The sequence below is a fragment of the Gopherus flavomarginatus genome, chromosome 3 (assembly GCF_025201925.1).
Source record: "Gopherus flavomarginatus isolate rGopFla2 chromosome 3, rGopFla2.mat.asm, whole genome shotgun sequence".
Classification (NCBI taxonomy): Eukaryota; Metazoa; Chordata; order Testudines; family Testudinidae; genus Gopherus; species Gopherus flavomarginatus.
In genome coordinates, this window is record NC_066619.1 from 120706861 (window position 1) to 120725243 (window position 18383).

Consider the following 18383-nt stretch of genomic DNA (forward strand, 5'->3'; position numbering starts at 1 on the left):
CAGAAAAGGGACTGCATAAAAATGGCACCTTCATAACAGCTGACTTTACGAACAAAAGCAAGTTTTAATAGTCTGGATTTTCAAATCACTGGCGATTTTGGGTGCTTCTATTTTGGGATGCTCAATGTGAGACATCTTTAATGAGTCTCTTTTTCAGAAGGTGGGTTTTCCACACTTTCTAAAAACAGAGCCTAGCATATTTTATCCCTGTTAGCGGTGCAAAGCCAACGCAGTGGGAAGTCTGATTCCTTTCTGTTTCATGCTACATCAATAACTATTAACTAAACTACAACTTCACAGGGTAATATTGAGTTTTGTAATTGAGTTGAGCATCTGGTCCAGGATCTGTCTTTATTGATGATGATACATGAGCCACAAAGAACATTGCATGGCTTTGAGATTGCAGGGCTCACTGGTAGGGGGAAAAAAACTTGTTACTGGTAAACTGAGCAAATTTGAATTCACTGCATTTCTTCAAATGTGACAGCCAAGGATTAGGGCTGGATGGAAAATGGTTCAAATTTTACAGATTTTGAAAATTTTCCTGTCCCAAATTAGGACAAGAAGTCAAGATCTCAAATTTTCACAAACCATTTTTACACTTTTCAAGGTAGTCCCAGGCTTTAAGGCAGTGTTTGAATAGAACAAGTGCTCTGGCTCCAAAGTTATAAAAGGTCTGATAGACTTTTTTCTTTGCACCGCCCAGTAATGTGAAAGAGTTCAGATTTGGTGCTTTTCTTTGCCCATTTCCGAAATCCATGAGTGAGCTGGGAACAATGTGATTTTAGGCGGCGATAATTTTATGCTCAGTCTTTTCTTGTTGGTACAGCACTGACGCTCACTGCAATTATAGATGACGGTCCATTATAGCGTCTGCAGAGTCACATCACAAAGTTAATGCTGAGCAGTTAGCTTGTTCCACCACTGAGAGCCAGAGACAGCGTCAAACCATCAGAAATAATTCAAGTGAGGGTCATTTCTGGATCCTAGTCTAGCTACCTGACAATGGGGATTAGGGCTAGTGATCTGGAATATCTTTTCACGGGCCCCAATTCAGCAAGGTACTTAGGCACACGTCTAACATGAAAGACAGGAGTAGTCCTACTGAAGACAATGGGACAATGCCCATGCTTAGAGTAACAAGTACCACACGGTAGAATATATGCTGCTAATTCCTGAATCTCAGGAGGTTGTGTATTCTAGTGTAAATGCTTATTCAAAGCTAAGTTATGCTATCTGAACACTTCCATGTGCAAAATTATGATCCATTACCCTCAACTCCCATTGAACTTTACTCTTCAATTGGATATCCCATGAGAAAAGACTTACTTGGGAAATTCCTAATAGCTCTCGACTGCAGTCAGGATGGAAACACTGTGGGTGAAATCCTGGTCCCATTGAAACCATTGGGAAATTTGCCATCAACATCAATGACGCCAGGATTTCTCCCATCCTTGTGCATTGTTAGCACTTGCATTTCTAGAGTTGGCCTGAAGAATTAAATGACTCTTTAAAGGTTGAGGTGTTTGGGTTCAGATTTTGAGTTGGTTCTTATTTTATCAGAATCTGCCCAGCCTCCCTAATCTGTGCTGATTTCTGAGGTCCGTAGATCAGCACTGGATCATCAGGAAAATCTCTTCTTTACAGCTGGCATTTTGAGGCAGATTCACTATCAGGATCCGGATACTTTGGGATACTCCAGTGACAAAAAGCAGCTGTAAACTCATTTAGCTGGGTGGTTAAGACAGGCTTATGGCTTCTTTTTATTGCTTGTAGATCTAGTCTGTCAGATTTTGTACCATATTGTTTTTAAATCAAGTGAAAAATGACAAACTTCAAACCAAGTTTGGATCCATTTTGATTCAGGGTGTGCGGCATCCATGTTTTTAGGATCCATTGGCTAATGGCTAGTGGCTCTGTTTCTGGTGTATACCCATATATGCACAGGTTACTGAAAGCTGCTATGGGGAGGGAGTCAGGAAGCAGGAAGGAGCAAGTGAGGAGGTCTCTGGAGCCAGAATCAAACTGGAGAGAGGCAACGGGGCCAGGGAAGATGTTGGGCCATATTTAGAATGGCTACTGCCACACGGCAGGAATAATTTTTAGTATCAGTTATCCAGTGTGATGTTAGGAGTGAGATTTCTATTAACAGGAATCAGTTCTGGTTCAAGAATTCCTGTCATCCCAGTCGGAAGTCTTGCCTGTAGAAAATACCTGGCAACAGCTTTATCTAAATGTGTGTCTTCCAAATAGCACAATACTATTGAAACTCAGTTGGGTCACACACATTCAGTTTGGTTGCGTGTTGTACCAGTGTTTGAAATCGGCAGAAAGGAGGACTGCAGCAAAGCTTACCCACCCCCAGAGCACCCCCTTGCATTGGTGCAGGATGTAGCTGCTATCTTCAGCTCTAGTGCCTCCTGCTGGTCACCTGCCTCTGATCCTGGTCTTGTGTGTCTCAGCCCTTCGTCCAAGTCACCTAAGTTCCGACCCCTTCTGGGGTGTTATAAACAAGCCCAAACGAAAGTGAATAGTTCTTTCTGCCCTCTTGGGCTACTCAAGTCTTCTGTGCTTACAGACACCATCTCAGGGCTCCCTTTGCAGGAACCTGTGCTGCCCTGTTGTCTGTCTGTGCACCCTAGCCCATGGCTTCTCTCACTCCGAGAGACCTGTCTCATCTGCCATCTCTTCCTCCTCCCTGAACCAAACTCCTTCGGTTTATTTATTAGGGCTTAGCTCTGTCCCCTTTGGCCATGAGCCAGTTAGCTACTCACCTTCCCAGGAGCAAAGCATGACTAATAAGGTGCATTGCTAGCCTTGCAGATGATGGGGGTTAAGCCCTATCACACAGATGCATACTATTATCATCATTATCATTATCATTATCTATTTTTACTGCGGTAGCGGCTAGGGGCCCAAATTCTGGACCAGGACCCCATTGTGCTAGGAGATGAACAAACACAGAACCAAAAGACATCCCTGTCCCTTACGTCCATGACATCAGCTTCGGAGGAAAGGAATGCATTCATTCTTAAACTTTTACCTTTGTTCATGATTAGATAATTGAGTACAGAGAGTTTTTGTCCTGCCTCCACTTCTTTGGATACAAAACTACAATCATTATTGCTGGTATGAAAAAGGAATTTCTTCAGGATTTCAACCAGGTTCAATAATAGTCGAGCTAGTACACCAGACTGACTGGGCTTTGATAAGATTTCTTCCTTGAAATTCTTCTCTTACATTTCAGACTTCTTTGTTAGACCGTTCTGTTAGCTTCTCTGCAAGCATGGAGCCTGTCGGTCACTTTATTTTTCACTGAAACTTCTGATCCATGCATCACAGTCTCATATGTCTTGATATAAGCCTCCCTCCCTTCCTCTACACTCTTCTTCCTGTGTATCCAATGAGTGCCAAAACATTAAAGGGTCTGAGGCAAGTCTGGGATCTTCTGTGGAGTTTTACTCAGCGTAATAGGCCTCAGAAAGGAAATCTGAGAGCAGTGAGTCAGGACTGTTCCTTCTCAGCCTGGATCACACAGTGCAAAATGCTTTGCTTGCCAGGTCAGTTGATAGAACTTTCAGGAACAGGGGAAAATAATCCAATGGCCAATTTCAGCTCAAGGCCTCTTTGTGTGATAACGATCCCTCTTTAACTTTGCTTGCAAACAGCAAGAGCATAACAAACTGTCATTTGCATTATGTAAAACAGCCTGAGTGAGCCTGAGGTAGCTTCTGCTGTGTTTGTTGTAGTCATGTTGGTCCCAGGACAGTAGAGAGACCAGGTGGGTGAGGTAATAGCTTTTATTGGACCAAAGTCTGTGGGCCAGATCTGAAGTGCTCTGTGTAAGCTTGAACGCTTGACTCTCTTGCCAACAAAAGTTGGTCCAAAAAATATATTTCCTCGCCCACATTGTCTTTCTGATGTAGCTCTTGAAAATTTCAGGTAATTGTATTTTTGGACCTTAGAAATTGGCTGTTAATTTTTCTACTTGGAACCTCAGATGGTCTTCATTAAATGTATTGATTCCCTTTACTTGTTAAAGAAATTGCTTACTTTCCCCCTACCCCCCAGGATTTTCTTTAACTTTTTAAAATTCCATTTTGGAATCTAAGAAAGAAGAGGCTTTTACCATATCTTTGTGTTTATCTTAATTCTCCCTTGCCGTACAACAGAAAACTAAAGTTCAGTCCCGTGATGTCTTGCAATGACTAACGAGGGGAAACAGAATTGGAACAGTATTTTTGTTTGTTCGTTGGGAAGTCAAGACAGCTGCTGTTTAGAGAAACTTTCATCTTTCTGTTCCATGGCAGTTTAATGACTACAGTACACTGCTTTCATCCTCTTTAAACTTCAGGACAATTACAGGTCAGCATTCAGAGACTATAACAACACAGACACTGCAGGGATCACATCCTCAAATTACTCGCTGTTGCTTGCTTGCAAGTCAGTCTTTAAATACATGTGCTCGATTCCACCTGTTTCCTGATTTAACTTTACTAGAGGCAAGCACTCATTAAAGAAAGGTCTCCTTACCATATTTAAAGCTATGTGGTCGGGAAGGCATTCCTCTTGGGACTGATTTTGCCTTGGAGACAGAGGCTGAAGCGAATCTGACCCCAGCCCAAACAATGCCCAATTAAGAAATGGATTGAGTATACAAAGTTCAGTCCTTGGCTGGAGGCCAGGTGTGTTGGTCAGGCCCTCCTTTTTCTGGGATAAGTTTGTAGTGACTGGATCTACACCGAACAAAGGCACTAGTAAATCACCAGGTCAAGCAAAGGAACTGGAAGTTGAGGTGGGAGAAGATACTGATACTACCAACAACAAGCATTTAGGATCCTGTGCTGAGAGCTCCGTTGATATATTGAGGCCTATTTAGTGATAAGGGGAAGGAGATCTTGCTTTTCAGAAGGCTCCTTCAAAGAAGGCAGAGAATTCTGTGGTTGTTTTCTCAGCGGTTCTACTGCTCCTCCATAACAGCATGATCTCAGACATAAGAGCAGCAGAGAGTGGCTATGAAAGAAGATAAGAACACACATTGCCCAGCACCCAGGAGAACACAACACAGAAATCTGGAGAGTGTATGTGACTGATGAGGACAGCATGTGATTCGCACTGAATGCATGAACCACAAGGCAAGCCCATGGGAGTATAATGCCCCGAAAATGCCACAACTAGAAAGATAATGTAGGAGTCATCAGTTAGTGCTGTTCCACATGGTCTTACAAGATCTTTTTCTTAGCATGTGGTCCCTGTCAGTCTTGGACGCATTGTTGCTAGTTTTGTGATATTAGTAGCTTTTGGTGGAGGGTTGCAAGCAGCAGGAGAGTTTACTCTCTGTCTTAATCTCTGTAACTCTTGTTAATCCTTAGGACAAATTTCTTTCATAGGAACCAGGGCTTGGCATTTGAGCTGCGATTCCTGAAAGAGAAGATTGCTTTGCCTGGTGTTTGTGACCACCTGCTTTCAAGGGCTGTTATATATAGTGTAAAATTAACAAGTTGCACTAAGAAATACCCAGACTCCACTTATTGATTTCTCCTCCAACAGAAAACTGATCAGCAAGGTCCAGCATCTGCTAACATTCCACAGACAGGCGAAGATGCTGCCTACCTCTCTAGGTCATAACACAGAGCTTACGCCACCAGAAAGATATACTGTTGGAAATAGATTCTAATAACATTTGTCCTTGCAAAATGATGTTAAAGCCAGCTATAAAAAACAGTTGTGCTATATGGTCCAAAAACTGAATGTGGAAGGAGTCTGATTTTCATTAGGACCTCAAGCAAGCTTCCTTGTGTGCTATGCTCATCCACTTTGGGTACTCTAACATGTGCCCCTGCAGATAACGAAATCTGCACATACCGAACCCAATGGATAGAGGGTATCAACAGAAAAGAATGTGAGGGTGAAAAGTAAAGTGTCCCTAAAGGTCTTCCTCCAGGGCTACTAGAGATAATTAAAGGAATTGAGGATGTATAGAAAAGGCCATTTGACTAGTGGTAAGATGATATACAAGTAGCCAACTGACAAAAGCAGTTAAGGCAATATTCTGCCCTTGCATCTCTAAGCAGTGGGGTAATGGAGAGCAGATGGTTCCTTACCCACTCCCACCGCCGGTCCCACTCAGTGCCTGCTGCCGGCCTGGGTTCCTTTGCTCAGGCCAGCAGTGGGCTGAGACCCCAGCTGGCAGGAGCTGGCGGCCGAAACCCCAGAGTGGTGGCAGGCTGAACTGCTCAGCCCGCCACTGCTCTGGGGTTCCCACTGTGGGCCCCTTGCCAGCCGGGGTCCCACTCAGCACCCGCTGCTGGCGTGGGTGAAGGAACCCCAGGCTAGCAGTGGTCTGAGACCCTGGCTGGCAGGAGCCGGTGGCTGAAACCCCAGAGGTGGGCTGGCAGAGATGCTCAGCCCACCACTGAAACCCCAGAACTGGGTCAGCTGACCTGCTCAGCCTGCTGCCTCTCTGGGGTTCCAACTGCTGGCCCCTTACCAGCTGGAGTCCCCGCCACAGCCCCACTCACCTTGCTTCCAATGCAGGCCCCCTGCCAGACAGGGTCCAGGCTTCCGGCCCTGCTCAGCCCTACCAGCCTCCAGTTCCACTCATCTCAGCTGCCAATCTGGGGTTCCAGCCGCTGACCTCCTGCCAGCCGGTTATCAGCTTATAACTCAGAAGCCTGTGTGCAGCTTGAAGTATCCAAATACATGCCACCAGACATTGGAAAACTCAGCAAGGAAAAGCAAGGGCAAGGATCACACTAAACTAGTAAGATGTGAATTTTAATTTAATTTTAAATAAAGCTTCTGAAACATTTTGAAAACCTTGTTTACTTTACATATAACAGTAGTTTGGTTATATATTATAGACTTAGAGAGAGACTTCTAAAATATGTTAAAATGTATTACCGGCAAGCGAAGCCTTAAATTAGAGTGCATACATGAAGACTCGGCACACCACTGCTGAAAGGTTGCCGACCCCTGCATTAGATCATACTTCTTCCTGATGCCAGCCCTCATTAGTCAGAGGTATAAAAGGGGCACTTACAGCTTTTCCATTTTCAAGCCATGTGACAGTGGGAATGGGAATGCCTGTTGCCGTGCACCGCAGAGTCACCACAGACCCAAAGGTGACATTGTGGGATTCAGGAGCCTTCAGGATTCTGGCAAAAACTGTTAAGAAGACAGAGGTACTAGTTAAGTGACTATTTAAAGATGAAGCTCAGATACTCTCCCTCTTCAGTAAATCTTGAAAGAGGTGGCAGTCCAAGCCCTGCAGTGAATAAAAACATTGCATAGATTCACTAGTAAATGAGATACCTTTTTTTCCCACAAGACTCTCATCTTTATACACACTACACAATACTAGCCAAATTTTGCTTTCAGATTTTTGTGGGCAACTCCAACAAACTGCAGAGGCGAGTGCATGCGCAAGAATTTGGAGGGCAGAGTTTGATGTAGTGGAATACAGGGTACAGTGCATTGATGTGGGGCAATTTGCAATAAATGCACAACAAGCTATGTTTCTGCATGGCGTAATCTGATCGCTCATCTACCAATAGTGAAAACTATTTTAAGCTATTGCCCAAGGGACCAGGAGAAATCAGTCATGCACACCATTAACAAGGCGTGGGGGAGGTGCCTTTCATTAAAGTTCAGACAGAATTGTACTGGGAACCTCAGAGATAAGGTTTTACCACAGAAGATCCCCAGCTCCTGAAATCCTCCACTCCCATCATATCATCCCCCAAGGGAGGAGTGGCTAGCATTGCACTGAGAGGCAGAACTTGTGGAGGTCAAGGTTCTATGGGAAAGCAGGGTCAGACCAGATGGATCCAAGGGCAGTCATGAGCTGTGTCTCTGGCCCCAAACTGCTCCATACCCTGTCCACACCCAGTCAGCTAGTGGTCACAAAATGGGAATTTTTCTGCAGTAATTTTTTTTACCTTTTTTGGCAAAAAATAAAAACTGAAATATTTAGATGCTGAAATACCACCTCATTGCCTCATGATCCCATTCTCCTTGATTGGCCAGGCTCCCTCATCAGACGAGTCTCTCCTGATGCACCACGGGCACCTCTCTTGGCGAGGGGAGGCAGTGCATCATGGGGGTCCCTGAGCCTGGTGCATAATGGGAGAGGTAGTTTGTCTGGGGAGCCCGGCCCAGAGAGGAGAATGGGCTCCTGAGATGTTTCCCAGTTGAAATATTTTGAGTTTGGGCCCAAAATTTAGAACATTTTGAAGATCACTCCAATAGGCATCAAGGAACCCATGGGTAAAGAACTGCTCATAGGAAGCCATGTCATACTATCAGGTTTTAAACAAAAATCTCCACTGAAATCATCAGGGACTTCTGCTTAAAAACTGATGGCATGAAATCATTAACTTAGGGTGCTTTTAGTAGAGTAGGATTCACAGTATGAGATAAAGTTCCCCAACAACCTTACACACCCCAGACTCCCATCCCTCTCCCAGAAGCCTGCCCTATGTCCACCTTCTACCCCTAATAACACCAAGTTCTCTCCTGCCATTATGATCCAAAAAACTCTTAATGTCAACTGACAAGGGGGTGCAGAGGGGTACAGATATCTCCCGGTTCTGGTACGTACATTCCAGTTCACCAGAGAATGCCACATGAGGTCTCCAATGAAAGCCAGTGTCACACTGGTCACCAGTCTCATTGTGAAATGTATGTACATGCACTCTTCAAGGAGTTACCTGTCTGTACCAGAAAATTATGTTCTTAAGCATATAAGTTAAGAACAGGTCATCAAAAGGTGACATGCCTGAGTCTGGTTCCTCCAGAAAAGAGGTAGTAAATATGTGTCTCTCCATCAGGATGTAAGTGAAGAATTGTAAGCTAGCACAGCAAAGGCACATTTACGTACAAAGTCAGATGTTAACGGAGAGATGTGACCTCACTGAGAGAGGCGCTCACAGGAAAAAACAAGCCATGGGGGTTATCCTGTCTAATAGTACAGACAATGAACTTTGGTGGTGTTACTAGAAGGCAAAGAAGACTCTGTCATCCAGCACCACGGAAGTAACCAGACAGTATGCTTGCATTCATGAAAGTGGAGTCTCAGCCCGCCTTGATTGAAAATGCTGCAAAGGACTTTGGGTGAGACAAACTTTTTTAGACAGAAGGTTAACCTGCTAGTTAAGTTTAGTCTCTAGAAAGCGTGTTATGATTTTGTTTTATATTTAACCATTTGTTTCCATTATCCTCACTCACCATCTCCTGAATCTCTAATCTTTGACATAAACTTCATTGTATATTCACTATAAACATATCCCAGTGCTGTGGTGTTAAGCAAAGTGCTGGTCCTGAATTGAATCTGACAAGCTGGTATGTTCTGTTCTTTTGGGAACAGCAGGCCTGGTAATTCTGTGAGTGTTTGTTGGATAAGGGCAGGGGGTGGTGAGTAGCCTCACAACCCTGGGTATTCCTGAGGCAGAGAGAAACAGACTGTGTAGGACACAGCTAATGGGAAGGGGCAATGGGGGAGGCCAAAGGGGAAAAGGACAAAATGAGAGAATGTTCCCCACCAACTGTGCAGACTCCCTACTCCCGCCTTCTGCAAGTCCTTCCTCCTCCTACCCCTAAGAGAGCCAATTTTCTCCTCCCTCTTCCCCAACAATCCCTCTGCCAGACTCTGCCCACACACCCATCCCAGCATCTCCTGGCTCCTTCCAATACCCTGGTCCCTACTGGTTTCCTGAATACTTGTTATGGGGGGAGTTGTTATGAGGCCCCTAGTTCCTCCCAGATCCCTTTGCTTTGAGGTGAGCTGGAATAGGTTCCTGCTTCCTCCCCACGCTGCTGCCACTGACTGAAGGACCCAGAGAGGGAAATCAGTGACACACTCTCTCACCATGAAGGAATGTCACACATGGATCGAGCCTGCAGACATTTCAGACTCTGGGAGCACTGGCACACAAGATTACAGACTGGATCAGACCATCTAGCTCAGTATCCTGCCACTGACAGTGGCCAGCAGTAAGGTGCCAGAATCCCCACATAAGTCAATTATGGGATAACATGCCCTCAGGGAAAGTTTTCTCCTAGTCCCCCATAGTAAGAGTCTGGCTTATGCCCTGAAGCATGAGGTTTACAGCCCTTCTTGTTTATTTTTAAACATTATTTACTATAATAGCTCTGGATATTCCAGTTATTCCCTGAAATGTCTGCTCCTTATGTGAACCCCCCTGAGCTCAGCAGAGAAAGAGACCGGCATGGAATTTGTGGAGATTCCAGTGCATTCAGCCTGTGCTTGCCGCCCTTGCAAACTCTGCTACTGTTGAGATGGGGTTGATGGACACATAACTCTGAATTCGTAGTGTTTTGAAAATGATCTAAGGTCTTGATAATAGCAAGTATGCTCTGGGTTGCATTAGGGGCTGGAGGAAAAACCCCCTGCCCTAGGCAGAGCTCAGGAAAGCTTGGAGCCAGCCCTCCCAATGGCGTAGTCAGACAGGAGGACTGTGAGCCAGCTCTGCTAATCTTCATGGACGTGGGAAGATGAGGCCAAGGCTTCATCTCTTCCTTGCTCTTTCTCTTCCACTAGCAAGAAGTTGTCACTATACACAGGAGACTTGGACACTCTCCTAGTCTTATGCATGTGGTCGTGGGCCAACAAGGGTATGTCTACACTGTAATGGTGAGTGAATCTCCCAGCCCAGGTAGACAGACTCTTGCTAGCGGGGCTTGAGCTAGTGCTAGTTGGGTTCAAGCTGGCGTGCTAAAAATAGCAATGTGGATATTCTGACTCAGGCTGGAGCTTGGGCTCTCAAGCCTACGTACCTGAGTGGGATTGAGAGCCTGAGCTTCCTCTTGAGCTAGAATGGCCAGATTGCTATTTTTAGCACACTAGCTTAAGCCTGGCTTGTACAAGTCTTACTACCTGGGCAAGGAGACTTGCTCCCAGCTGTCATGTAGACATACCCCAACGGTCTGGGCCTTTACTATAGAGTCGCTGGTGTGTCTCCATCTTCTACAAACTCTGTTCAGTGAGTGATGTAGGGGTCTTTTCTTCTGAAAGACCACATACTTACAAGACTAGCATTGGCGTGAAAAGGATTTCCTTATTCATTGTCTTGGGAAGGTAATTTTAACACATTATCTTCCTATAGCCTTGAACCTGGTGTTTGCGCTGTATATAGAAATGAGCACTTGTTCTACACGGGTTTCACCTAGTTTCACAGGACCTAAGTTAGCTATTTACATTTTGCTCTGGTTATGGAGGCTTGGCAGAATTCAGGTTTTTATATATAATTTTGATGGATAATATTGATGTTTATTTTTAATGATTTGTTAAGATTTCTATTGATTTAAATTTTCACAGTTGTGCAAAATAGTTTTTAAGCACTTTTTAACATTTTTATAGATTTAAATTTTTACAGTTGTGGGAAATTATGAGGGGGGTGTCAGACAATTATTTAATGACAGTGTATCCACAGAGATTAAAAAAGTTAAAGCTTTATAATTTTTTGGGCTGTCGATTAATTTCAGTTAACTCACGTGATTAACTCAAAAAAATTAATTGCGATTAATCGCAGTTTTAATCACACTATTAAACACTAGAATACCAATTGAAATGTATTAAATATTTGTGGATGTTTTTCTACATTTTCAAACATATTGATTTCAGTTACAACGCACAATACAAAGTGTATAGTGCTCACTTTATATTACTTTGATTACAAATATTTGCATTTTAAAAATGACAAACAAAAGAAATAGTATTTTCAATTCACCTCATACAGATACACTTTCATGATAAAAAAGATTGCTCTACAGTAACTTACAAATGTAGATTTTTTTTGTTTTGTTACATGACTGCACTCAAAACCAAAACAATGTAAAACTTTAGAGCCTACAAGTCCACTCAGTCCTACTTCTTGTTCAGTGAATTGCTAAGACAAATAAGTTTGTTTACGGGAGATAATGCGGCCCACTTCTTATTTACAATGTCACTTGAAAGTGAGAAAAGACATTTGCATGGCTCTTTTGTAGCCAGCATTGCAAGGTATTTATGTGCCAGATATGCCAAACATGTATATGCCTCTTCATGCTTTGACCACCATTCCAGAGGACATGCTTCCATGCTGATGATGCTCGTTTAAAAAAATGCATTAAATAAATTGTGATAAACTCTTTGGAGGAGAATTGTATGTCTCCTCCTCCATGGTTTTACCAGCATTCTACCATATATTTTGTGTTATGGTAGTCTAGGATGATGACCCCGCATATGTTGTTTGATTTAAGAACACTTTCACTGCAGATTTGACAAAACATAAAGATTTCTAAAGATAGCTACATCACTCAACCGAAGGTTTAAGAAAATGAAGTGCCATCCAAAATCTGAGAGGGACAAGGTGTGGATCATGCTTTCAGAAGTCTTAAAAGAGCAACACTCTGATGCAGAAACTGCAGAACCCAAACCACGAAAAAAGAAAATCTGCTGGTGACATCTGACTCAGATGATGAAAATGAACATGTGCTGGTCCACACTGCTTTGGATTGTTATTGAGCAGAACCCATCATCAGCATGGACGCATGTCCTTTGGAATGGTGGTTGAAGCATGAAGGGACATAAGAATCTTTAGCGCATCTGGTGCGTAAATATCTTGTGACTCTGGCTACAACAGTGCCATGTGAATATCTGTTCTCACTTTCAGGTGACATTGTAAACAAGAAGCAAGTAGCATTATCTCCTGAAAATGTAACCAAACTTGTTTGTCTGATTGATTGGTTGAGCAAGAAGTAGAACTGAATGGACTTGTAGAGTCTAAAGTTTTACATTGCTTTATTTGTGAATGCAGTTATTTTTGCACATAATTCTCCATTTGTAAGTTCAACTTTCATGATAAAGAGATTGCACTACAGTATTTGTATTAGGTGAATTGAAAAATACTATTTCTTTTGTTTTTTACAATGCAAATATTTTTAATTAAAAATGAATTCAAAGTGAGCACTGTACACTGTGTATTCTGTGATTACATTTTGAAATATATTGATTTCAATTTAGAAAACATCCAAAATACTTAAATAAACAGTATTCTATTATTGTTTAACACACAATTGTGTGATTAATCCTGATTAATTAAATCGCTTTATAGATCTAATAATTGTTAAAACATCACGTCAAAATATACAGTGTAAATATCTTTAAGTCAAACTTGAATAAGTTCTCAAGCAGCGTTTTTCTTACTTTGCCTATCTGTAAGAGTAGATTATCATTTATGGAAATATTTTTTGTCAGTTTGTGTGTGTATAGTATGAAATTGGCATTTATCGACATTGACCTATTAAAAATCAAATCCTCCCAAGGCTATGGTAATTGCAGCTTTATATATCATCAGGTGTTTTTAGGATTCCATGGCAATCTGTGTGTGATACAAATATCAGAGGGGTAGCCATGTTAGTCTGGATCTGTAAAAGCGGCAAAGAGTTCTGTGACACCTTATAGACTAACTAACATAATGGAGCATGAGCTTTCATGGGTGAATATCCACTTCATCAGATGCAAAAGTCTCTTCACAGTGGAGAAATTCCTTTGCACGCTGGCGCATTTAACATGCAATCAGATATTAAAGTGATGCAGTTTGTCCTACTATCCATAAATCTTGGCATTCTCCCTAGAATACGGTTATTTTGAAAAGCTATTACCTTGCTAAGAAAAAACATGCTTTGATATTAGATACTAGCTTAGAAGCTGAAGGCTTATTCCTCTGGATGAGTATGCTGTGGTTTTATCCCTTCTTCCTGCACAGAAATGGAATTGTCTACTATTCATCTCCAAGGGATGTTGTACCGCTACTGACGCCAGACTGTATCCATACACAACGCCACACATCCTGATTGACTCAGGGGGGTCCAATTTGCATAATGACAGTACAGTCTACACTACCGCCAACCCTAAATATTCATAAACTATGAGGTCAGGAGCCACAAAATCATGAGATCAATCTTTAAAAGTGTGAGATTTTTAATAAAAATAATACATTTGGATTCTTTTTATTTCCTGTCTATTTCAGGTGTGCTTGTGTCACATTTTTCAAGCTTTGTTTCACAACCGGGAAGGCTTACTTTAAAAAGTAAGAAACTTACTTTTTAAATAAATGAAAGCTGAGAGTCTCATATATTCTCACATAGTCGCTTGCCTCCAGGAGCTGAGACTGTAGGAAAAACACCAAATATCACAAGACGCATGATAAAATCGTGAGAGCTGGCAACACTAATTAATGAAACCCTATACTCTGACTGGCTGCATGACATTATTGGTGGTAGGGTGTGTGTAAGAGAGAAAGAGAGCAAGCAAATTCCATATGGAATCCATATGATTCATGTTAAATCAGAGTCCACCTCTGATCACACTTTACTGAAAAATCCATTTGGACTGAGTGGGATCTACTCCCCTAGTGTCAGCTGTAGTGATTGTGCTTCACTTGACCAGTTCTGGGGATTGGCATGAGATTAATGATTACATGCAGTTCTGCAGGCGTGGTGATGCATGCCGATGCAGCATAATGTATAATGTTTATTCAGACATGGTATTTGGAGAATTATTGGGATTTCATGCAGATTAATTGGAAATGTCAGAGGGTAAAAATGTCATAGTTTACATAGCTGACCTTTCAAGAAAAATCTAACCCCAGGTCTCATTGTCTCTGACCCATCTCAGTTTAAATTCCTTAGAAAGAATTAATGAATATGATCGGGATCTAGATGACTGTACTTCTTATAGTCAAGAAGAGCGACTGACTTTGCACAATATTTGTATGCTTTTATGAAGCATCTTGTGTGGCAAGCACAAACAAAACCAAAATCTGGAAAAGTCCTCAGTGGAAAGGAGGTGATTTCAATCTATTTATTGCACTTTGGGTATGAAAAGACTGGTGGAAAATATGTGGACATAGGCCAAGATTTTAAAAAAATCAGTGCCTAAAGTTAGGCTCCTAAATCTTTAGTTAGTCATCCAAATTAAAAGCCACCATGTTGCCACCTCTTGTGATTTTATCCTGAGTCTCATGATTGTTGATGTTTTTCTTAAAGCCCCAGCTGCTGGAATCAAGTGATTACATAAGACTCCCAGCTTACTTTTTTTTTTTTTTTTTTTTTTTTTTTTTTACAATAAGTGAAAGTTTTTAGCCCTCATGGTTGCAGACTGAAACCTGAAACCAATCAAGCCCTAGATTAGCAAAGGGATGGATCCGGTAGCCCTTGCTCATGCAAAACTCCAATTTGTGACAATAGGAGTGTTCTGTTTTAAAGGATTGAGGGATCAGGTGTCCCACTTGAAAACAAACTGAACTAATCAAAAGGATAAGGAAAGTCACCCACAAGGAGTTTAGTCATTCAGATTTGGGAGAATGTGTTTTAATTTTTTCGTGACATAAAAAGTTTTGTGGCTGAATTAAAATCCTACTGTTCAGACTAGATGATGTTACTTCAGTCTCAGAAATGAGAGCAACTGGCCTACGAACAGATGTCTCCTAGTAAGCCTGCAGTGATACAGTACTTCATTTAGCAGTGGAATAAATGCGGACATTTATTAGGGGCTTGGGATGAAGCTTGGTGTGCTGGCCTGGTTTATGACTGGCCAGATTTCATTTCTAGTTAATACAAGGAAGGAATTCAGTATTTTCCATTTTTTAAATAAATATGAAAGGTCCTCAAATTAGCACCCCCAGCTTGGCAAATCTGTTAATGTAGATCCCATTTTTTAGAACATGGGGTCCCAACTGGAGGTTATGTCTTCAGTGGTGGGGGCAAACATTTTCTTTCTTATTAATGAAGAGCTTTTTGGTAGAGGGAGGTAGGGGTGTGTGTGTGTGTGTGCGCGTGAGCGAGCGAGCAAGAGGATTAACAGGCTTGGAGATTGAATTCCCCTCTATTTAACGACAGTCCTAGTACAGCATGGGGACAGGCAGTGCCAGATTCTCCACCAATACAATAGGAAAAATTCATCCCTGCTGCCAACGGGGGTGCCGGTTACTTCCAATAGCAGTGATGTGTCCCCTGTGATCTGGACTGAGGTATATCGAATAGTGTTCATTATTGATTACGCTAGATTTTCACAACAGCTCCCACTTAGGCACCCAAGTGAAGCTGCTCCGTGCTGAGCCCTTTTGAAAATCTGTCCTCGTCTGTGTATTTCAGTCATGCTCAGAGACCCCAGTCAGGATCGAATCTGCGCTGAAGAAATATAGACAGAGCCCCTGCCCCAAGGCACTTACAGGTTAAGAAATATAAAGATTTTCTCCATCAATCCATCTGCTGCTTTGCCCTGGAATGGAGTCATATTCTTCTGGTTATATTCTATTCTAACTCCCTAGTTTATTGCCATGGAAACAGTTTTGCTCTCACCACTGTGGGCCTTATTTTGAACTACACCTCAGGTTTCGTGCTCCCAGTTTTGTGCCTGTACGTAATTAAAGGAAACATTTTATGGTTATAAATAATTGCAGGTGCATTCTTTGGCCTGGAGATGTCTAGGGCAAAATTTTCAAACCTGGCACCTAAATCCACACATCGTTCGAAAAATAAGTGGCCTAATTTTCAAAGGTATTGCGCTCCCACCCAGTACAGCCCTTGAAATTAGTGTGAGCTGGGTGCACAGCACTTCTGGAGATCAGGCTACTTATTCAGATGCCTAGGTATGGATTTAGTGGCCTAACTTCAGGCACCTTCTTTTGAAAACTTGCCCATAACTAGAAAATGTACTTGCAAGTTTTTGCATGCACAAAACTGGAGGCAGAAAAAAAAAACTTTGCTGAAGGAACACTAAGAGGAGAAACGGAAAGTCCTTCTTTACATAGGAATATATCTGATTTGTTCTAACAGTAATAAGGATAGTATGAAAGATATGTAACTGGCTATGAAATGTGTTTGTTTGTGGTATATTTTTAAAGCTCTCTCCATTTTGGTAGCTTGTCTTTAAGGGCCTGCTTCCCTGCCATTCCATACACAGTCAAAACTGTTACTAAAGACAGTGGAAGTTTTGGCAGAGCTAGTGCTTTGGTGAGGGTATAGAGTGGGAATCAGGAGATCTGGGTTAAGTTCCCATGGACTTCACACGTGATCTTAAATCACTTACTCTCTCCCTGCCTCCGTTCCTCATCTGTACAATGGAGATAATAATACTTTCTCCTTTCCTTTCTCTGTCTTGGATGTCTTTTTTTTAAAAACATTCCCTTGCTCAAAAATAATGTATGGGTTTGATGCTGAAATTATTGGGTAAGGTTCTCTGATCTAAAGTATCAGAGGGGTAGCCGTGTTTAGTCTGGATCTGTAAAAAGCGACAAAGAGTCCTGTGGCACCTTACAGACTATCAGAAGTATTGGAGCATAAGCTTTTGTGGGTGAATACCCACTTCGTCAAACATATGTATTCACCCACAAAAGCTTATGCTCCAATACTTCTGATAGTCTGTAAGGTGCCCCAAGGCTCTGTCGTTCTCTGATCTGTGTCATACAGGATGTCAGACTTGATCTTAATGGTTCCTTTTGGCCTTAAAATCTATGAATCTTGTCTATTTACATTGTGAGGGCTTTAGGGCATAGATTGCGTCTTACTATCTGTTTGTACAGTGTGACAGATCTGAACTCCTTACACTTCTCAGGACTCACAAGACTATACTGAAATGTGTCAGAGAGGCATGGAGTTTTGGGACAATAAGTGTTAAGTGGGAGGAATCCCTGAGGAACAGTTAATTCAAATTCCATAACTCTGATTATACAAAAGCACAGCCTTTTTTGTATCTAGGGCCTGAGGAGAGCGCCATCAACTGGAGTGATTAATTATCTGGTCCTATAAACTGGAGATTAAAGGCCCAAACTGTATTAAGAAACAGCTGAACTGTCCAGTCAGGGTTGTTTCCTGATCTAAAAACTGACATGAACTTGTAACCAAGTGGGCAAACCCAGCTGTGGAAGTGGAAAGAGTGACACCTACTACCCCTCAGTTGAAGCTGAGGTGGGCTCTGGTAAGCTTCTAGCATGCATGTAGGCTCTTTTATTGTTCTTAATACGTTTTCTCTGTAATGCTTTTACCTTAAGAATCAATGTGCTTGCTACGGAACGAGCTGTGTGGTAACTTTCAACTGTTGCAATACACTGGTCAGAGCCCTCAGACAGAAAGCAAAGCACAGTGTTGACCTTCAGTTGGACTGGCTTGCTGGGGATATCACAGGGTATATCTACACTACCCGCTGAATCAGTGGGTAGTGATCAATCTATTGGGGATCGATGTATCGCATCTCATCTAGACACGATACATTGATCCCCAAACGCGCTCCCCGTCGATTCCGGAACTCCACCAGGGTGAGAGATGGAAGCAGAGTCGATGGGGGAGTGGCGGCCATCGATCCCGCGCCGCGAGGACGC

General features: G+C 42.4%; 1 protein-coding gene across 1 annotated transcript in view; it reads right to left on the minus strand.

Moving 5' to 3' along the window:
• The window catches only part of MUSK (muscle associated receptor tyrosine kinase), an 84294-nt gene that overhangs the window by 35955 nt on the left and 29956 nt on the right, over positions 1-18383 (minus strand). Inside the window, exon 6 of the mRNA XM_050943259.1 lies at positions 7043-7167. Coding sequence (XP_050799216.1) covers positions 7043-7167 — 125 coding nt within the window. The remainder of the gene's footprint in view (positions 1-7042; positions 7168-18383) is intronic.